Here is a 21,987-nt window from a genome sequence, read left to right as displayed (position 1 = left end):
CTCTCCGGTTTACACTTAAACTTTTCATTTTTTACAGAGATGCCATGATTTTAGTTTTTCCCCACACAATTTCATGTAATTACAAAATTTCATTGACAGTGAGCTGAAGTACATTTTACTATTATATAACTTCATAATAAAAGTGTTTGGGTTCATTGGGAAATAATGCTGTTTTTTGTTTTGTTGCTAGGAGACGAGGTAGACCCTAAAGGTGTTTCTCAGGTTTTTGAAGACGACGACGACGACCCTGAAAACAGGTACTGGGGAAATGCATAGAGAAGATATGTAATAATTACACACAGGTGACCTCCATTTACTAATTGCGTAAATTGGGAAGGAATTAGTTGCACTGGGTTTTATTTACGGGTATCAAAGTAATGGGGTATGTCTTTTTCTACACACTTAGGATACCCTAAATGTTCAAACCATGTAGATGTTTTCTACCTGTGTTGAAAGTAATTTATCATTTTTCTTTCCATTTCATAATTATGCACCAGTTTGTGTCAGTCTGTTGTATAAAATAGAAATAAAATGTTTTGAAGTTTCTAGATGTACTGTGACAAAATCAGAGGAATGAAAACAGCAAGGCAGTGCTGGTTCTAATTGAGGCAACAAGTTGTTGAGTAGAAATGTTAAACCTATTAGTTGGGTACTCCTGCTTCAGATGGCTTATTGATTTATTTAACCTTAAACACTCACATGCTGAAGAATAAAGTTGTTTTATTTCCCTGGACTAATTCAGTTAGGCAGCTTTAACTGGTTGGACCCAAGCAGTTTCTCTGCTGCAGAATGTTGTAATCTTAATATTTCAGTAAGTGAAGTTATTTTTTTATTTTACATTTTTATCAACAAATAACTAAGTGGAATGACACCTAGGTGCTCAGACTAATTTGTCTACAAGTAATCTCTACATTTAGGGAAATGTTTGCTCATTAAAAGTGTATTTAGTTGTTGTTCTAACTTACTTTAAACCAACCAATTAACTATGTTTCAACTTTGGACTTTGATAGTTTGTGGATCTAAAAACAACACTTTGTGCTTGTTTTTGATTGTTAAAATGCATGACATCTTCATGGAACTTTTGTTTCTATTTTTCCCTTTTCTCAAAGGATTGCAAAGAAAATGCTTCTTGCACAAATAAAGTCCAGTTACTCTTCAGGAGCAGAAAGCTCCTCTGACAACGAAGAGGAAGACACGAAAAAGAAATCCTCCAAGAAAGTTAGAAAAGGAAAAGAGGACGACGAAGAGGAGCGAGGTAGAGTCCAAACTGAAATATACAAGTGCAGAAATATTAAAGAAGACCAATTGCCTCCTATCCTTTAATAATCTTTGTTTCTGTCCTGAAAGATGATGAATTTACAGAAGACTCTGAGTCTGATGTTGATGTGAAGAAGCGCGGTGGTCGGCACAAATTGCTCCGTCATAAGCTCTCCTTGAGTGAGGGTGAATCTGGAGACTCGAGCAAGGAGAAGAAGAGCAAGGGCAGCAAGAAAAAGTCTTCACGTAAAGGTACATTCTGGCTTTTATTAACAGGACTCCCCAACTGAGAAACCGGTAAGTGACTTTGTTGTGGTGTTTTATATCAGTTGGCAGCGACGACTCTGAAGACTCAGACTTTGAGAAGTCAGCATCTGGTTCTGCGTCGGCAATGAGTGAGGAGGTCAGTGACTCAGAGGTGGATAGCAAGCGTCGAAAGACCAGGTGAGAAAGCGGGATCTAGTCCAAGCAATCATTTACTTTCTGTTGATTAGACCCGTTTTCTCTTGGTGGACATAAAAGAAAAGAACATGCTTCCTGTTTTTATTTCTGTAGATCAGCAAAAAAGAAAGAAGATGAGAATCAGAGGAGCTACAAGCAGCAGAAAAAGAAGCGACGTAGAATCAAAGTTCAGGACGACTCCTCCAGCAATAATGAGAAGGTGTTCTAGATGCAGTCTCATAAAATTTCTTATTTCTGGAAGGATTACCTTGTGGTGGAGGCAAACTCAACTAAAGTTTACTAGTCAAGTCATGCAGAGCTTCTAAACGTTATTAAACTTGCCCTGCAGTGTGTTTTGAGAGTTATTGGACCCATAAATGGATCTTGGGGGTTGCTCGCTCACTGATAACAAGGACTAGCTCTTTGCACCAGAGGGCTAAAGATCAAAGAGCTGAACTTAATGTCCTTTTTCACAGAGTGGAGAGGAAGACAGTGAGGATCAAGATGGAGAGGGGCGCAAAGGCCGGAAAAAGATCCGCAAAATCCTCAAGGACGACAACTTGAGGACAGAGACGAGAGACGCTCTGAAGGAGGAAGAGGAGAGGAGGAAACGTATCGCTGAGAGGGAGGCGCTCAGGGAGAAACTCAGAGAGGTAAGCATGGACATTTCTGCTGTTTTGGGAAAAACAAACCTTACACATAAGGTGTGTGCTGTGGCATTTACAATGGCAAGATAACATGGTCAAAAACCCACTTAAACCTGTAATGGTAAGGTGTACTGTCTTTGAATATTACAACTAAACTCAAAACTCTGGGGGAAGCATAGAAATTAATATGGAAAAATTTTTAAGTTTTAAAATTATTTATTTTTTGAAAAGTAAAAAAAAAAGGGCTTTTTACATTTTTATGTTTGTTTGTGTGTAACTTTATGCTCATGCAAAAATAAATAAAAATGCTGTTTTATTTTTTTTTGGCCTCTTGATCCTTTTAGATCAGGGGTGCCCAAAGTCAGTCCTCCAGGCATCCTGCATGTTTTAGTTCTCTCCCTGGTTTAATGCACCTGGATCAAATGATGGCTCGTTAGGAGGTCTAAGAAGAACATTGACAGAGAGGTTCAGTCAGCTGAAAAGGTTGTTGGTGCCACCAGGGAGAGAACTAAAACATGCAGGATGCCGGCCCTCGAGGACCGACTTTGGGCACCCCTGATTTAGATCAAGGTTTTTAAACTGGGCCCAGTGGGAAATGAAACTCTGATTTATTAGGATTTTTACAAAAAGAAATGTTTCACAGAATAAAATTTGTGCTGTAATCTTAATGAGGAAAGCTCAAACTTTAACAGGTCAATTATCTGTTTCTTGTGGGCATCAATTATTGGGAGAAGATCGTTGTAAATATAGTGCAATACTGCTACCACAAGGTGGCGGCAGTGGGAGAACTGAGTGGTTAAACATTTATAAATAAAACCTCACCAAATACAACTCCTGAAAGTACGACTGTACTGTCAAAACAGCTTTAAAATGCTACCGGAGTAAGAATTAGATTTTTTTCATGTTCTTTTTTTTATTTTAATCATTTTCATCAATTTGCACAACATGCTTTAAGGAACAGTTTACAAGTGGGGAAAATTTACAAGAACATCCACCGGCGGTGAATACGATAATTTCTCACCAATATGACCAAAAAATCCAACATGAAAAAACATATGTTTGTGAGACTGTCTCTGGGTAAAATTCAGTAGGACCGGACGCTATGGACTACTTTTAATAGCAATTAACCTAATCTGTGGGTACAACAACTGGTACATAAACTTTGGAGTTTTATTTTAACTTGGAACATGGTTAATGTTGTCACCCATGAACTACTGGCCTCTGCACTTTACCTTTTAATAGAAAAATGTTTTAAAAGCACCATTCTCACTTTCACAAGAGGAAGTTATATTTGGTGCTGTTAGCCAATTGTCATCAGTTTCAGCTCGACGCTCGAGCTAAGCTAATGTTCCTAGCTGTATCAATCTGCCCGATCAGCTGATTGAGTCCTGTAGTTTTTTTTCTTTTGCAGGTAGGGGAGCCATTAGTGATAACATCACGGAACCTGTCTTGGAAAAAATCCAGTCATGTTCTGTCAATTTCTCAGAATGGTTTAATTTGCCTTTTAAAATGGCTTAGAAAACCTTTTTTTCTAATTATTAGATTATCTTCCTGTAATCTGCCTATAGGTTGTTGTAGTAGAAGAAGCCTCCCAGGTGGCCTGCCCCATCACCACCAAGCTGGTCCTGGATGAAGATGAAGAGACCAAGGAGCCGCTGGTTCAGGTGCACAAGAGCCTCGTCACAAAGCTCAAGCCTCATCAGGTGGATGGTGAGTAAATGGCGTTGGGATAAAAATTTGAGTTTCAGGCCAGTCTGAAATGATTCCCACTCAGTGTTTTGTGCTTGGTTTCAGGTGTTCAGTTTATATGGGACTGCTGCTGCGAGTCTGTGAAAAAGATTCAGAAGTCTGCAGGCTCTGGCTGCATCCTGGCTCATTGCATGGGTCTAGGAAAAACTCTACAAGTAAGAAATGGATTCATTTGTCTGGATTTTACATTTTACCGAAACTGCACTGATGTTAAAAGCTACATCTACAGCACATTCAAATTTGTATCGTTTAAGATGTTTGTTTACATAAAGAAAATTACATTTGTCTTAATTTGTTCCTCCAACATTAAATGCGATCTTCACTGCATGAGATTGCTAGAGACTTTGTTGTTAATGTCACACTGGATTCAGTTGCTGCACAGAAACTTCTCCAAGTAATTCTCAGAGTTGCATTTTTCTTACAACACTGCTACATATTGCAAATACGCAAGACAGAATAGCTCTGCTAGGTGCTTTTTTTTTTATCTCCAAAGCTGTGTGATGTGGCCGTTTTTAACTGTTCCCATCTTGGCCTGTAGGTGGTGACGTTCCTCCACACCCTGCTGCTTTGTGAAAAGCTCGACTTTAGCACAGCTCTAGTGGTTTGTCCCCTCAACACTGTTCTTAACTGGCTCAATGAGTTTGAGAAATGGCAGGTGGGACTGAAGGATGAGGAGAGCCTCGAGGTAAGAAATGCTCCCGTTTATTTATTATTTGCTCTTGTTGTCAGCCTTGCAAAAAACATGTCTATAGTTGATGATTATGTATTTCTCACCCACAGGTAACAGAGCTAGCCACAGTTAAGAGGCCTCAGGAGCGAGCCTATGCTCTCCAGCAGTGGCAGGAGTCGGGTGGCGTTATGATCATAGGTTATGAGATGTACAGAAATCTGACGCAGGGACGAAACATCAAGAGCAAGAAGCTAAAAGAGACATTTCAGAAAACGCTTGTGGATCCAGGTACAATTTCCCAAGATCCCTTGTGACTTTATTATGGCTGGAAGGTTGGTGGTTGGGATGGAGGTGTGAGGTCATCTAAATCTGAGGTTCTCTAAGGTCCAGATTGGATTTAACAATAAGGTCAAAGCAAATTCCTTTGATTTAAAATTACATGAAAAGTGCCATCAGAATTGATGGACCATGGGCCGTACTCTGGACCATAATCTGTTAAAATCTTTTGACAGTAAAGCACTTGGAATTTTTAAAGGAATTTTTACCTAAATTTGATTCAACTTAATTACTTTTCATGGCTAAATAAACTAATTTATTTATGCAAAAGAAGCTGAATTTAATGTGCAACAAGATGGTGTAACGTCACTTTTTTAGAATGTACTTAACACATTGTTTTAGGAGAAAAATCTAAATTTTGTTAATGTATACATTTTTAGATATTTACTGAGAATAATTGAATGTTTTTGTAAAATAAACTTGTTAGTATTTTTTCCTTTATTTATGAGTATAAAGTTAAAAAAAACCTCTTTAGATAATTAAAATGAACATATTAATCACTACTAAATCATCTGCAATTGTGGCTAACATTGATTTGCTTCCTCTCTGTTTTGACATGACCCATTGATAATTAGATGCATGCAGAGGTTATGTAGGAATTTTCTTTGCAAAGTGTAGAAGTCTTTTTTAACAAATTTCTTAATTCTGCATGATTCCATTCTTTTTTTGTACCCGGCCAGGGGGTCTTTTTGTGGGCTCTAGTGTCCCTTATTTTTTTGGAAGTAGGCTGACAGGAGAGGGGGGAAGACATGCGGCAAATGTCGCCGGGTCCGGGAGTCGAACCCGCGACGGCCGCGTCGAGGACTCAAGGCCTCCAAGCATGGGTCGCGCTATCCTCTATGGCACGCCCATGATTCCATATTTTACAGTGATTTTGTGCCCAATGACATAGTTTGTTTTGTGGCTTAGAAATAAGTTTGATCTGGGTCAGCTTTCAGGATTTGAGGATTTTCTGTTTTACTGTAGCTTAAAAAGAGGTCTCTTTAAACATGTGTGAAGCTGATGATGTATAATTGTCATAATTTTAGGTCCAGACTTGGTGATATGTGATGAAGGCCACATTCTGAAGAACGAGGCTTCTGCCGTCTCCAAAGCAATGAACTCCATCAGGACGAGGAGGAGGATTGTCCTGACTGGAACACCTCTGCAAAACAACCTCATTGAATGTGAGACATTTTTGTTTCTTTGAAACCAAAATTGAGATTTAAAAACATTTTTCTCAGCATTTTGCATGAGGATTAAAAGTTCAAATCTGTTGCTGCAGGTGACTGAACCGGATGTTTCTATAAATTTCTTCACCACTATCCCCTCATGCTTGCTCAATACTAATGCATTTTAATTAATTTAAGATGTAATGTGTCTTCTTCAGACCACTGCATGGTGAACTTTATCAAGGAAAACTTGCTCGGGTCGGTCAAGGAGTTCAGAAACCGCTTCATTAACCCCATTCAGAATGGCCAGTGTGCCGACTCGACGCTGCATGACGTCCGGATTATGAAGAAGAGGGCGCACATCCTCTACGAGATGCTGGCCGGCTGCGTTCAGGTAAGAGACTCTCAACCAACGGACTCGGCCTCTGCTTGACCTTTCTCCTTTTCACCTCTTAGAATAACATTTTGTTCCTTCTCCCGCTCAGAGAAAAGATTACTCGGCGCTCACCAAGTTCCTGCCTCCCAAATACGAGTATGTGCTGTCGATCAGAATAACCCCACTCCAGTGCAAACTCTACAGACATTACCTGGAGCACTTCACAGGTGAGAATGTTTGGGAATCTTTTTAATCTTTTGCAGCAGGGTCCTGCAGGGCGTCGTGTTTCCAATAAAAGTTCTCTTTACCTGATGTCAGTTCCACAGAGAGGGATTTCAGACGAATACAAAGCCCTTCTGGACGCTCTCTGTTTTGTCATGCATTAAGTAGTTTAGTGGACTTCCCTGTCAGATGTGGCCCAGCACATGTATGTGTGTGTATATATGTATTAGAGTTGAAGTGGCAGCTGGCACTGTGCCGCAGGCAGGTTTTAAGCCCACTTTCCCACGTTTCTCCCTAATGAAGAGCTCTGGGAGAGAGAGGGGGAACAGAGGAAGGGGGGAGATGTGGAAGCATAAAAAGGAGAGAAATCTAGCTGAAGTAGGGGCCAGAGGTTTTACACCAAAAACAAAGAACAGGAGAGCTTGGTATGTGCGGGGGGGATTGGTGGTATGCGCCCTGGCTCGTTAGGCTGAGATGTCCACAGTGCTGATGTTGTGGCTGTGGACCCTTCACAGTGGGGTCTTCAGGCCAATTTCAGCTGTAAACGGTAACCTTTTGCTTCCTGGAGGCACTGCAGGCCATCTTGTGACGTAGAAGAAATGGGAAAAATCAGAACAAGAAATTAGTTTATAGTTTTAGGCTGGAAATAAAAGAATGATTTTGGTTTGTTTGTGAGCAGATTGAGATCATGCTGCATGTGAGGTGAACACACATTCATCTTCCTGCTTGTGCTTTTCTTTTTATTTTTTTTCCTTTTCCCCCCTTGCGTGCAGGTGTGGGGAATGCTCTGGAAGGGGGCCGGGGCCGAGCGGGAACCAAACTCTTCCAGGATTTCCAGATGCTCAGCAGGATCTGGACCCATCCCTGGTGCCTTCAGCTGGACTACATCAGTAAAGAAAACAGGGTACGGCTGGGAAAGAAAAACATTAAATTTTATATTAAAAACTGGGTACAAATTACACATGGACAGTGGGGAAGTTGTTGAAAATGTTTTACTGACGGATCAAATTGCCCATGTATTCTTTTACACCAGTACATATAAACGTTTGACACAAGTCTTGTTTTGGTGCAGGGTTACTTCGATGAAGACAGTATGGATGAATTCATCGCTTCAGAAACTGAGGAATCCTCCATGAGTCTGACCTCAGAGGATGAGAAGGCGAAAAAGTAAAGTTGGAATACCCCGCCCCCCCATCATGGCTGTATGCCAGCTGTTTTCTGTATGACTTTATTAGTCCCTCTTTGTTTATTGACGGTTATGGGCTTTTGTTTCTGCACAGCACTTTTCAGGTCCCAGAATAAAATTTCAGTAAGGTTGATATCTAGACTTGATTTGATTCTTTTTTTCCCCCAAGCCATTCTGTTCTAGATTTCCTGCTGTTTGGGATCATTTTTCTGCTTCCCAAAAAGATTTATGACACGGTAGCTCACATTTGACTCGAGAAAAATTGATTGAGTTTTCTACAAAGTTATTTTTTGCCTATTACAATTTTACATAGAGGTACCCATTGTGTCTTTTCAAGCACTTGATTTAGATTTGAGTGCTTTTAGAACCACAGAAAAAGAAAAGGTGTACTTTTTTTTCTCTTGATTGTAAACCGTTTTGACCTCTCTCATCTTTCTTAACTTTCTCATATCTTAGATCAGTAACTCAACCTGATGTTTGTGTCTTCCACTGCTCTCCATTTCCAACAGGAAAAAGAAGCAGGGAAAAGGGAGGAAGAAGGGCTCTGACGACTCAGACAGTGACGAGGTGGAGGTCATCAAGGAGTGGAACAGCAGCTCTCGTGGCAGGAATGGAGAAGGTCGAAGCCAACCCGAGCCTGTTGAAGAACGTAAGTTTGTTTTTGTTCATCCTTGCTGTGAGATTAGACCCAGAGTGTAATGAAATAATGCGATTATTGAGGTACAAAGTGCATGGCCTTGTCTGAAACTAATAACAAAGATGTCCACCATCATTTTTTAATCATTTGTGTTCCTGAGCTGACTATTCGGGCAGATGAGACGAGAGCTTCATAAAGAAAAACTGTTATACACTGCAGCTGTCTAATAACACAGATGTTAATGTCTGATTTGCAGTTTGTGATTCGGCACTAAACTAAAAGGGCTAATTCAGAGTGTTTTTTATGTTTTTGTTTGAAGGATTCTGGACTGCTTTTGATAATGTCTTGTTTACCATCTAAAATACTTAAGCTACACCTGGTTTTTGTCGTTTTGGCCAGTCATCCACATTCCCATTTATAACACTTTCCACGTGCGGCACAGGTGGCACTCACCAAAAAGGAAGCAAACATTTTGTTTCCAAGCAAATGCATAGTTGAATTGAGGGATTAATTGCTGCAAAATGTTACGCTCACACTTCAAAAAAGACAGAAAATATTTCACAAATACAAGCCGGAGTTGTTTTTTTTAGGAATGCTCTTCCTCGCCAGATACTTTTGCTGTCAGTTGTTGAATATAGGATTATTTTATCTGCAGGAAATGTCCTGCACGTCTAGCAAAGACATAAACTTCAGTAAGAAGTACTTTATGTCTGAATTCTTTTAAGACGTCTGATGTATAGCGATGTAACCGAGCCTTAATCTGTGTTTCTACCCCAAGCAGCCCGGGCAGCAAACTCTACGCCAGGGAGTCCCTGCTCTGCCGACTGGTACAAGGAGTTTGTGACAGAAGCTGACTCTGAAATCCTGGAGCACTCAGGAAAGATGATGCTGCTCTTTGAGATCCTGCGCATGGCTGAGGAAGTAGAAGATAAAGTGTAAGAATGTTCATGCTATGTGGAACATAAAAAGTATAGCTTTATTGAATCCCAGTGTTTGTGGATGTTTTAAATTAACATTGAGGCCGCTTTTGTCGTCAGGTTGGTGTTCAGTCAGTCGCTCATCTCTCTGGACCTGATAGAAGATTTTCTAGAACTTTCCTGCAGAACAGAGGAGGATGAAAAACTTTCTCCATACAAAGGTTACCTTCCACTTGTATTCCTGTTGAGTTTTAATAACTGACTGTATGTTTCTCTATGGCTACCTGATAGTAAACTGCTACTGACTTTGGTTTAAAATAGTGCATTAGACTTAGAAAAATAAAGCAAACGTCAGAGGATGCTGAAGCTCTCCAGCATGTATTTTGCTGGTTGTGGTTTGCCCTTAAACCCACTCAGATACACACACATGCACATTGCTGCTGTTGTTTTAAGGTCATGTTTCTAATTAAACTTCAGCAGCTGTTTTTGCTTTCATTTTGAAAATGATTAGAGCTCGCCTTTTTTTTATTCCACGAAAAAATGTTTGCTCAAGGGTTTGTAATTTTGTAATGAAAAGATCAGAGTGCCGTAATTAAAAACATGCCGAAACGTTGGTTATTAAGGCTGGTGGGCGGAGTAGGCCATCTTCAAGACAAAACATTGCATTTAACCAACGTAGCCATCTCTCTGCACTCTTACAATCCATAAGATTTTTATTTATTTGGACAAGGAAAAGCCAAAGTTGATGTCAGTATTAAGTTGTGCATGCTTGCAAAAGAAAAGCTTAATTTCTAATAATATGTTTGGTTGTTAAGGTGAAGGAAAATGGTTCAGGAACATCGACTATTACCGCCTCGATGGCTCCACCAACGCCCCCACCAGGAAGAAGTGGGCAGAGGACTTTAATGACACCAGTAACGTAAGGTGTGGTGCTTTGTTGATCTTTAATAAACACTAAAACACAAAATATCATGTTACTGTAATATTCTCTCTGCCTCACTCAGGGGGCGTTTGTTTCTTATATCCACCCGAGCCGGTTCTCTTGGCATCAACCTGGTGGCCGCCAACAGGGTCATCATTTTTGATGCCTCCTGGAATCCCTCGTACGACATCCAGAGTATCTTCAGGGTGTATCGCTTTGGCCAGGTCAAACCTGTCTACGTCTACAGGTTCCTTGCGCAGGTGAGCTTTTTTTTCCTGACTGTTCCGACTAGGTGTGTGATATGGACTTCGTTTTATCACGATATCGGGCATTATTGTTATATCATTAAAAGTGACAATAAGAACTTTTTATTGGATCTTTATTATCTAGATTTATGACTGTGTGTCACAGTATATATAAACCCACAAACATAAATACTGCTTTGGAGAAACATTCATGGTATTTATTGATGCCTTCATTGATAAACAGTGAAGATAAGGACAGTTTTAGGGGGTTTTAAAAACAATTGAATGGATGGTTCAAAACTCTCACGAAAAAATGATCAAGATAAATGACAAACATTAGGATAAATGCCCACCCCTGTTTCTGACACTCTTTCAAGTTGCCAATAATAATAAGAAAATCTGACCGCCTATTGATGTCTTTTTTTCTGTCAATGTTTCTCATTTCTGATCCTCTTGGACCACTGCCCTGCATGTTTTAGGTGTTTCCCTTCTGCCACACACCTGACTTGAGTAAGTGGGTGATTAACAAGCTTCTGCACCACTTGATGGCATGCGGAGGAGGTCATCATTTGAATCAGGTGTTCTGAAACAGAGACGCATCTAAAATACCCTGAGCAGGGGGGCCCAAGGACTGGAATTGAGAAACATTGTTCTATGTCCTTGTTAGCAGTGCAGTGTTAAGGGGAAGAAATTGCAAGGATGAAATAAAATTTGGCCATAAGGGCTCTTGATTGAAAGGTCTTTTAAACGTTTTAGCCACTTGTTTCTGGTTAACGAGTCATTCAGCCATAAAAAGACTCCTTAACCCAAAGGACAAATCTGGGGGTGTCTACGGATGGCGTAGACCAAGAAAGAGGAAACTTTGTTTCCAGCAGTTTTTCTCAAAGACTGTTTCCATTTCTTTAGTTACATTTTTTTTAATGCATTACAAAGAACTGCACAATACAAGGAAAACATGCAAAATGCAATAAAATTGGTAAATGCTGCGATAACAGCGGATTGTGACAAATGCAAAAATAAAGTATTACCTCTAACCTTCATAAAAAGGTTTCATTTAGACTGTTTTCTGATCAGAACAAATTATTTGTAGTTCCTGACATTGCCATCTCAAACTCTTCTTAAAAAATGTATACCACCAAATATATTAGTCATTGAGATCCTGAATGCATTTTGCTTAATTAGCTAACACTCATGACAGTCCAGGAAGTTGTTTATGATATGCTTGTTGTGCATTCTTAGCACAAAATGTCATTTACCTCCAGCAAAGTTTGCACACAGCAGACAATCAGCTGTAGGAAAATACATTTGTATTTTCTAATCACATGATGTTCTCATATGGTCCACTCTAAAAAAGTACAAGAAAGTCTGACTGCCTAATGATGATGTATAAAGAAATTAATTGAAATTAATAGGTAGAAAAAAAAAATAAATTTCTGACATTACCATTGTTTTCTTTAGTTGTCCAGTAAATTTTCCATCAGTTTTGCCAAAATAGATATTTTCACAACTGTCACCAATATTGTGTCTGATATATTTGTTCTCCCTGCTTTTATTCCCCTCTTTCAGGGCACAATGGAGGAGAAGATTTATGAGCGGCAAGTGACCAAGCAGTCTCTGTCGTACCGAGTTGTGGATCAGCAACAGATCGAGAGACACTTTACGATGAACGAGCTGGCTGAGCTCTACACCTTTGAACCGGACATGCTGGATGGTCCTTCAGAGAAGAAGAGCAAGAGAGCAACTCCGATGCTTCCAAAGGTTAGCATGCTCTAACTTTACACTTCACATTTTAGGCAAACATCAAATTTTTAATTAGATCAGCTTTTATAAGGTATAAGATTTCTTTCCAGCTTGTCCAAGAACAAAACGAGTTTATTTTATTTTATTTTTTTTTACCACGAGACGGAAGTTTTTTCAGACCCGCAGCTAATGGCATGGTTTCTCTTTTGAAGTTGAGCATTTAAGTTATAAACTAAACTACTACTTAAACTCTGCCAGCTTGTATAGTAATCAACCTTTCTAGAGATTTCTGCTCCTTTTTTTGTTTCCTTTCACACCCCGGCACTCGCCTCCTCTCGTTGTAGCGCAGGTGCTGTGACACTACTTAGGTCTTTAATAGGAACACACAAATCTAACATGGGTCATCCAGGCCAGCACAGCTGCATAGATCTGTGTGTTTACTGTTATTTACTAAATAGTCGTCTCATTGCAACACAGCTGCTTCCCTGCTATAAACTTGCAGTCCTCTCTATTTTTTAAAATCTTTTTTTAAAATCTTTTTATTCATTCCTTGAGGTCTTTACCTTCCGTTGATCCTTGAGTGGGTTCCATCTATTTCCACCCACTACCTTTCTCAGTCTGTGGTTTATTCAGGTCTGTTTTTGAAGTGGTTTTACCTCTGAAATCTGTAAACCGATCGGATAAAAGAAACACTATATCCGGCTTGGTGGCATTTTAAATGGATTGTAAAACGGTCAGTCTTTACAGTAAATTTGTTTTTCATTTAGATGATCAAAAGATTTTTGCTGGGGCCTTTTACTAGATCTGCTGAGTTACCCAACCTGTGTTCTACTGTCTTCTCAAAGGTCCAGATGACCATATTTGAACCTGTCATAGAAGCCAGGGTCATTTATTTCATTCCTTTAAATAGGCCAGTTTCATATTTGGACTAAATGTTGTTTTAAGGTTCCACATCAAAGCTACTCCATCACGGTGTCAACACACTCATAACAGTTTACACGTTGCTTCTCAGTTATACATTTATCTGTAACGGTTTCCTGAACTGTTCAATTCAGTTTTCAACAGCTGGTGAAACATGGAGTACAGAGGAACCAATTTGTGAAATTTCCTGAAATATTTGCCTCTTTGTTGTTCATTAAACTTGCTAATGAAAAAGTAAATTACTTTCTACAGAGTCAGCCTTTTCTTCAAGAAGAGAAGTAGGAGTACATTGTTGTCTATCCAGGATGCTAAAGTGTTTTCATGTAATTGTTGGGGTGTAAAATTACAGATTTTACCTTTTCAGAAAGTTGATTTTTTTTGTTTTTGACGTAACATGGCTTTACAAAAAAAATTGTATTTCTGCAGATAACCTTCCGAAAAATGATTTTAACATAATTCACATTTTAATTTTTCATTCATTTTCAAGCAACTTCTTGAAATGGCACTCTTTCATACAAATAAATTCATGTACTGAGGAGCTGTCAAAGTGCAAAAGAAGATTTTCATATTGGTCATTCAAGTTAACATGAACTGTTTGCACAGTACAAGCAAATCCTGTAGAACATACTGAAATGCTTTTTACAAAAAAAAGGGCAAATGTTACATAAAAGGCATAGTCGGGTTGTAGCTTCATCTGCAGTAATGGGTTTGGTTCTCTGGTCCGTTATGGTAAACAATGAATTAAGCCAAAAAGTGAAGCTCTTGATTCTTTACCCTCTGCCATCACTACTGAAACAGAAAGATCCTGGATACAAAGGTTTAATTGTAATGTAATCCATAAAAATGTCACCAATTTGACTGCATTTAAACATGATGTCTATTATTGTAGGAGGCAGGTGTGTTCACACAGTTGCTAAGAGTTCATTAAACTACTGCATGCTGGAAGCTTGTAGTCCTTAATGAGCCAGTTGATCTTTATGTGCAGTTATATTGAAGACACAGGCTAGAGAGTCCATTAACAGACTGACCTGTTGTTGTCAGTGTAGTGTGGCAGCAGGACTACAGTACAATGGAAGGAATTTGCTATTTGGGATGATGTGAAGATGAGTCAAACACTCTTCTTCACTTTGAGCCAACAAAGTTCAGAAGGAGAAACGGTTTGAGCCACAACAGTTTTGCCCTTTCCACAGAAAATACAGATTTCATTAACAATCCCACCACACAGACCGCAAACATTTCTCACAACCAGATTTTTATTTTTCTCTTTTTTTTGCCACATTTTTTGGTTTTATTCCATCTTAAATCGGACAGAAAACCTCACTAAAGGCTAATATTTCCTCTCTGTCGCTGTTCGTTTGCTGCTGTGCTTATTTTAGCACCTGTTATCCCACTTCTCCACGCCGCCTCCTCTTTACTCATGTTGCCTCTCTCGCTCTGCCAGTACCCCACGGCATCGTTTCCCCGCCATCTTCAAGAGCATCTGTTGTTATGACTTTGCACTTTACAGCACTCACTTTGAACACTATCTGCCTCTGGCCTTCCCTGCATGATGAAGGGTCATTATTTTAAACCCCCTCTTAAACATGTCTGTGTGCTCCTCCAAAAAATCTAATTGGAGGAAGCAAACGCACTTCCCCTTAATGACAAAGAAGGTACTCGTAGCCCAGACATGAGTTTGACAATCTCTGCCCACCCTCTCTGAGATTATATTCCACCTCTTCGTGTTCGTCGTACTTGTCTTTTCTCATCTGACGTGCCGCCACATGCACAGTGAGAAGGTGCAGGAGGCGGCCTTCTGAGAATTTTAATCCAGATCTCCCAGCCTCTGCAGATGTTGCTGCGTCGCATGCCGTCAGGACGCTCGGAGCATGCCCATGTCCTGCTCTCAGCAGGTAATGGCTGCAGTGGTCATTAGGCTGTGACAGGAACACTTAAATGCTGTGGGCAAGCTGAAGTCGAGCAGCGGTGCAGACTGGAGCAATAAACCACGCCGTACTTGGCTCATTGTATGTAGGAAGCCATCATTGGTTGGAAAAATCTCATTATATACCATTCATCAGTGGTTCATGGGAGTTTTTTTTTTTATGATGACAGTATTAGAAATTACTTTTAAATCTACTCGACCGTTGTTTCTTCTTAACTGCATTTTGTCACCTCTGAAAAGACATGCCTAATCTTGCCCGGTTGCCGGTGGAAAGAACGAACTAATGATGGCAAGAGCCAAAACCAGAGCTGTTGTGGGTGAGAAAAACCTAGGGGGGGGGTTGGCTCATTTTCAGTTTTCTGGTCTCTTGGGAAGATCTGTGGAGACACTGGTGTGGCTCCACAGATTTGATGCTGGTTCTTGTTCTGAGTTTGGGCTTAAATCAAATCTGCAGTTCTTCCTCATGGTATTCTCAGAGAATTCTTTGGTATTTTTTTGCATTTGGGCAATCTTTTCTGATTGTACAGGTGTGCACTTTTGATATAAAATGCTGTGGGCAAGCTGAAGTTGAGGAAATCATTTGAAATATTATCTAGCCTTCTTGCTGCAAGTGGTCATTGATTGTTTGTCCGAGGAGCAAAGGTAAAGTTATATTTAGTTGTAGTATTTTAAAACAAAGATGGGGTAATTCCAGAATAGCAAAAGATCACATTTTCTTAGGCTCACTTTTAATCACGATTGATTGTCAGGTAATCGGTGCACAAAGCTAAACATGAGCACCTTTCTCCCTGTGTCTTTAATTTGTATAGATTAAAATTGATTTGTGCTAAATGAATGTTCGTGTCCACCTTTGTCTTTATCCTTTTTGTGGCAAAACCTTTTTTTTCCACAAGCAAGAAAAACACTGGGAATATGCTTATGAAGCTTTCAGTATTTAACAACTTTGCATTAAGTTATAAACATCAATTATCATAAAATAACATTTAGTTAACCTCTAGTGGTGTCTAAAAAACATGCTTTTGTAAAAAATTACCACCCAGCCTTGTTAAATCCTTTCTGAGTCCCTCCTGACCTACCAGTTACTCCATCTGACTGGCTGTTGTGATGAGCTTTTAGAGAAGTAGACCCCCATAATGCTGCTAGCCGAGGCTTGTTTCATGAAAAAGTGGTATGTGTTTTGTCGTTTTTAAGGGATTGCGAAATGCATGATTTTGTGTCTTTGTTAACTGACTGACAGGTGGATAAACCGGTGGACTTGTACCTTGGGCCTGGAGGGTGTGAAAACATTGTGGCTTTGAGTTGAGGGTTGTCCTGAAGTTCCAAACAGACCTAAAGCATCAGAGGATTTTCAGGGAGAAAATATTAGCAGCAGCCATATAGAGACTGCACATATTACTGGTTTGCTGCTGTTGAACGGCATTTGACTGGTTGCTACAGATGATGGACATTTTTATTAAACCTGTCTAGTCTTCACTCCTTGATATATAAAACAAATTTAAAGACTTTCATTATGGTCTAAACACGATTATTATTAAGCTTACTTTCAAGAGTGACTTTAGTCAAGAGTGAAAAATGTTTAAGAAATTAAAAAAAAGTGCAGACAGGCTGTTGAATACAAACTTCAAAGCAACTCAAAGAAAACGGATGAAGTCGTTGCTATCCACAGTTAGTTTTACGTCAGGTTTGCCTCCATTACTGCCCTCTTCATGTTGGATTGTTCATTTAAAAGCTCCTCTGTAAAACGTCTCCATTTTAAGCTGAACTTTATAGTTGTTGTAATGGGTGGTGTACCTGACATGATGCATGTCAGGTTACCTACATAATGCCTGATGTCTTCATTTATTATACATTAAATAGTTATTTTTGTATTAATGGAGTCAACATGTTTTAGACAAAATGCTTAATAATGGAGAGAAAAAAATGCCAGTTTTTTTTTATCTGTATCATGTATTTTTCAGTAAAGAGGGACGTACGTTCTGCTAAAGTACTCGTCAGATGCCTGTGCCAGGCTATAAAGTCTACATGAGGCTCACTTATGTTTATTTGCAAGATTTTGTCTTTGTGATGTGAGAGCTGTTGTGTTTAGATCAACAGTTTATATCTTTTATAGGGGGGCTTGCAGGATTCCCCCAAGAGAAATGCCTTCTATTGGGAAATCAGTTTCATGTTCAAAAATCCTGTTTTTGGGGAGTGTGGGGAGTTTCCAAATAACTCCTGTAGTGTTTAGCAAGTCATATGGACAAAAATTAGCTCAAACAAGTGAAGCTGCATGGTCTGCTGCCTAACAACCTGGTTTGTTTATTGCATTAAAATCTAAAATTGGTATAAATTCGACAGAACGTACTAAATAAATAAACTGAATCCATGGGCTGCATCACTTTATATGAACCAGGATATCTTCTGTTGCCAAATGTGGCTTTTGAAGTGACGTCATGGAAAAGCAGGTGAAAGTTGACTTGAGTGTGAGGTCTCAGTGCCTCCTCTCTATGCATTTGCCCACCCACTGTCTGTGCACCCCCACCCCACACACACACAGCAAATTGATAGGCTTCCCTTTGCATGTTCATGAAGATGACAATGGTGCAGGTCAGGTTACCTACATCATTAGTTCTGCCTCAGGACACACACACCGAGCGCTCCAGGAGAGAAGATGGACCGGACCACCCCAGAGCCATTGCCGGTGGGGATTACTTGAGTATCCCAGAATGCACTGTTTACCAGCAGGAGCGTCTGTACTGTCATTTGACCTGCAGCTCCACTGACCCATTAACAGTCAGAAACTCTTCTCTTTCACGACTTTGGAGGAAAACGTTTTTTGTTTTAGCGATTTAAAAAGTAGTTGCGTTTCCTGTCTGGTTTAAGTGTAGATTTCAATGTCCCCTTGGTCAAAATACTGCACTTAAAGAAATCTGGACACCAAATACCAGTTGAAAGGTTTATGTTTTCATCTCATTCACCTCCATACTCCTAAACTAAATCTACTGCAACAAATTACCTTCAGACATTGTATGTTTATTAATGGAAATGTGTGTAATGTTACTACCTATGGAAACATGCAGTTGTGCTGTAAAGGTGGAGGTTTATTCAGAAAGATTAGTGAACAAACAGCATCCTGAGGAGCAAAGCAGACAGGTTGGGGTAAAATATATGGAGAGGTTTAAAGCAAGGTGTGGTTATAAAACATCCCAAGCTTTGCACATCTCATAGAGAAATGTTCAGGCATAATCTGAAAGTTAAGAGTACGGCCCAAACTGCGAACCTAGAAAGTAATGGCAGCCACCTGAACTTGACAGGTCATTAATCAAGGTGGTTAACTTTGGTTTAACTGTAGAGATCACCCAATAGTTCTGTACATCAATCTGGACTTTATGGAAGAGTGATGATGACAGCCATTGTTGAAGAAAGCCAGAATATGTTCTGTTTGGGGTTTGCTACAAGCCTTGTTGGAGATGGACATGCATGCATGTGGAAACAGATGGTCTGGTCAGATGAGACCAAAGCGGATCCAAATCTGTGGCGGAACTTGTAAATTGTTTGGACATTTTCCATCCAATTTGACTGAGTTTGAGTTTTATTTACTTAATTTTCAAAGAATGGGCAAAATGTTCAGTCTCTAGATTTGCAGAGTTGGAGTCCCAAAAGATTTGCAGCTGGAGTCGCAGTCATAGCTGGTTCTATGAAGTATTGCCACACTTTCCAGTTTTTCTTTTTAATTTTCTTCTTAATAACGTACGTTTTTTCCACTCCACTGTTAGACACAGACTTGTTGGTCTGTCATAGAGGTCTGCAACCTTTTAAAACCTAAAAAGCCATCTTTGCTTTCAGGCCAGTTAAATATAACTAGTTTAGAGCCACTACAGTCACATGACAGCTTACAATTTTTAGATGGATTAGTCACTCCAGGAAATTTGGTGTCATTTTTAAAGAACCACCATTTTATGTATATTAGGATTTAAATTAAAGACGAAAAATTGAATTTTGCAAGAAAAGGATGGAATTTTTTTTATGTTGGATAGAAAATGTATAGATCCCAATCTGACAAGAAAAAAACTGATCTTAAAACATATTATTGGTACTTTTGATTCTTTGCAAAAATTAAATACAATTATTGCTTACTGCTAAAACCTAAATTTATTACATCTGGATTTAAAAACATTAGTTGGTTCTTTGTCATTTTTAGCCAAAGTTACTAAGAGCTGTTGTAGAACGTCCAAAGAACCAATTTGTGGTTACGGAGCCGCAGGTTGAACATCTATGGTTTAATTATCTAGACTCTCACTAAAATCAATTGAAGCTGGTTGCAAAGTGATAAAATATGCTATAGTTCATAGGGTGTGAATATTTTCTTAATTATGTAGTGTGTTGGCCTTATTCTCAGGGGGTTAAATTGGGCCCCACTACCTGCTCAGTGTTCCATCACTCCCACTGCTGGTGGCACTGGCTGCATTTTATTTGACCTTTTCTTCCCCTTTCTTTGAGAAAACAAGCCTGGCCTTTTATCCTAATCGGGCCATCAAACCCCTCTGTGCTTTTATGTCCTAATTAGAGGGTAAAGCTGCAGTGGAGTCGCTCGCTGCATGCCGCTTCCAAATGTTTGGTTGTTTAAGGGTGGCCCAGTTTTGTCCTGATTGAGAGCGATGGCCAGGAAACATAAACACACGTCGCTAAGAAACACCGGTGGGTTCAAGATCTAAGTCCACGAGTAGCCGCAGCGCGTGTGGGTGAGAAGCTCTTCACGGAGCCCCAAAAGATAGCTCTTGTGAAGTCGTCCTGCCGATCGCCCAGCTCTCCCGTCCCCCTCTGCGCTTCGGAGGGTCCGGTTTCACTCCGTCTAGTCTGGTGTTTATTTAAAATTTATTCACCACAGGTTTGCAATCACTGCTTAATTTCATGGCTTGATGTTTCAGTTTTACCTAATGCCAATAGCATTTATGGCTTTTGTTTTTTAAACTAAGTTCACACGCATTCTATTCAAGGAAGGGTGGTGAACGAGTGCTGAAGCCCTGTTTGAATGCTCTGGTAAATAAGCCAACCTGACATTGACGGAGTTTCAGATTAAAGCAAAGCTACCTTGAGCGACGGGAATGCAGCAGAGAGCGTAATTTAAACCATGTTGTCTTAATTTCACTCTGCTGTTGTTTTCAATAACAAGGCAGGCATGGAAACCAGAAAACTACAATCCAATTTGTGTCTGGAATTGACTGACTGAACAGATTGTTTTGCTTTATAATGAACTCATTTGGATTATCTGACATTGGACACGCCGATTCTGCTTCTGTGTCCTCTCTAGGATCCGATCCTCGCTGAGATGCTGCAGAACAACAAGGACCAGCTCGTGTGTTATCACGAACATGACTCCCTGCTGGACCACAAGGAGGAGGAAGCCCTCAGCGAGGAGGACCGCAAGGCGGCTTGGGCCGAGTACGAAGCAGAGAAGAAGGTGAGAAACATCAGCTCACACATAGCATGGTCAAGAATTAAATTTGTTTGGTGTTTTCCTGGTCTGGAGAAATAATATACAGTAACTCTTTCCATGCTCCAAAACTCTGTAGATTTTTATTTTTTACTTGATAAATTGTCTAGGAAGGACAGAACTCTGCAAACAAATGTGTAATTTTAAAGCCACAGTCGTCATCTCCTCCATTGTTGAAAACCCTGACGTCAAAGCGTGAAGTGGAGCCATGGAGAACCTGTTTTTGTTTGTGAATGTTGGATTGCTAGATCTATCATCACCTAGATCAAACAGACGACAGGAACTGCTGCTGCTGGTTTGGGTTCAGCTTTTTAAATCTCTAAAGTTGGCTAAGCAGTGCCAAAGCTTGTCAAAGTGAGGATGTCGGTTCATAGAAGGTTAGAAACTCCTCGCTCTCTGTCTCCATTGTTCTCTTCTCCTCTCCTGTGGGGCAATTAGCGGGGTATATTTGGAGAAGTGCAGAAAGGGGATAATGTTGTACAAGGACAACTCTTCCCTCTCCTCGTAATCCTAGATTCTAATTCACCCTAATGATTATTTTTCCAACACGCTGTTCTCTCTCTCCTGTCCTGTGTGTAAAGCAGCTTTTCCCTCAGAGTTTTTATGCTTGTCAGTAAACTGAAGAGTTCCCATCTGCTGGAAGAACATGGATTCTGGGGTCAAATCATTACTGTTCACACCTCTACCATCTCTCTCACAGTAAAGATCCATATATTGGTTCCTGCAAAAACTAATCACGTTTATGCTGTGGAAACCTGCTTATTGTATGTTTAGGCAGCTAAAATCAAATTGTACAGCTATTCACAAGTAGTTCCTCTGTCATAGGAAAGAATATGCTTGATGAGTGCTGATTTGAAAACAGGACTCTTATTTGACTATTTTGCTGTCGTTCACTGTAACATTGTAGGATGGTGTCGAAGCTTAGCATAGGGATAAAGGCATTAGATGAAAGAAGATTAACTTGTAATATTTAATTTATTTAAATTATTGAGTAGTTTCTTGAAGAAATCCTGGAATAAAGCCATCTCTGATCCCAACTTGTGCTTAATGAATCTGCTTTTAGTATAGGGTAATTCAGTCCAGGTTTGCCAAGTCGTGGTTCTATAAATATTAAAACGTAGATGATCTGAGTTGGTCCAGATGCTTAAAAAAGGAACCATGTAACAGCCCTTT

The 21,987-nt window shown here is 39.8% G+C and overlaps 1 protein-coding gene across 3 annotated transcripts in view; it reads left to right on the top strand.

Moving 5' to 3' along the window:
* The window catches only part of atrx (ATRX chromatin remodeler), a 35,228-nt gene that overhangs the window by 6,740 nt on the left and 6,501 nt on the right, over window positions 1-21,987 (top strand). For 2 of the 3 annotated variants that reach the window (XM_028008430.1, XM_028008432.1), the window contains 22 exons: window positions 191-257; window positions 1,110-1,255; window positions 1,348-1,509; window positions 1,587-1,701; window positions 1,813-1,918; window positions 2,175-2,351; window positions 3,914-4,055; window positions 4,140-4,249; window positions 4,633-4,779; window positions 4,875-5,052; window positions 6,129-6,266; window positions 6,470-6,645; window positions 6,737-6,854; window positions 7,623-7,753; window positions 7,922-8,016; window positions 8,545-8,684; window positions 9,451-9,607; window positions 9,710-9,810; window positions 10,405-10,513; window positions 10,594-10,771; window positions 12,323-12,514; window positions 20,632-20,781. In XM_028008430.1, the coding sequence (XP_027864231.1) occupies window positions 191-257; window positions 1,110-1,255; window positions 1,348-1,509; window positions 1,587-1,701; window positions 1,813-1,918; window positions 2,175-2,351; window positions 3,914-4,055; window positions 4,140-4,249; window positions 4,633-4,779; window positions 4,875-5,052; window positions 6,129-6,266; window positions 6,470-6,645; window positions 6,737-6,854; window positions 7,623-7,753; window positions 7,922-8,016; window positions 8,545-8,684; window positions 9,451-9,607; window positions 9,710-9,810; window positions 10,405-10,513; window positions 10,594-10,771; window positions 12,323-12,514; window positions 20,632-20,781 (3,035 nt within the window). The remainder of the gene's footprint in view (window positions 1-190; window positions 258-1,109; window positions 1,256-1,347; window positions 1,510-1,586; window positions 1,702-1,812; window positions 1,919-2,174; window positions 2,352-3,913; window positions 4,056-4,139; window positions 4,250-4,632; window positions 4,780-4,874; window positions 5,053-6,128; window positions 6,267-6,469; window positions 6,646-6,736; window positions 6,855-7,622; window positions 7,754-7,921; window positions 8,017-8,544; window positions 8,685-9,450; window positions 9,608-9,709; window positions 9,811-10,404; window positions 10,514-10,593; window positions 10,772-12,322; window positions 12,515-20,631; window positions 20,782-21,987) is intronic. The other variant, XM_028008431.1, reaches the window with a different exon arrangement.

Source organism: Xiphophorus couchianus, chromosome 23 (assembly GCF_001444195.1).
Source record: "Xiphophorus couchianus chromosome 23, X_couchianus-1.0, whole genome shotgun sequence".
Classification (NCBI taxonomy): Eukaryota; Metazoa; Chordata; class Actinopteri; order Cyprinodontiformes; family Poeciliidae; genus Xiphophorus; species Xiphophorus couchianus.
The sequence above is the reverse complement of the archived record's forward strand: the minus strand, read 5'-3'. Positions and strand labels throughout refer to the sequence as shown.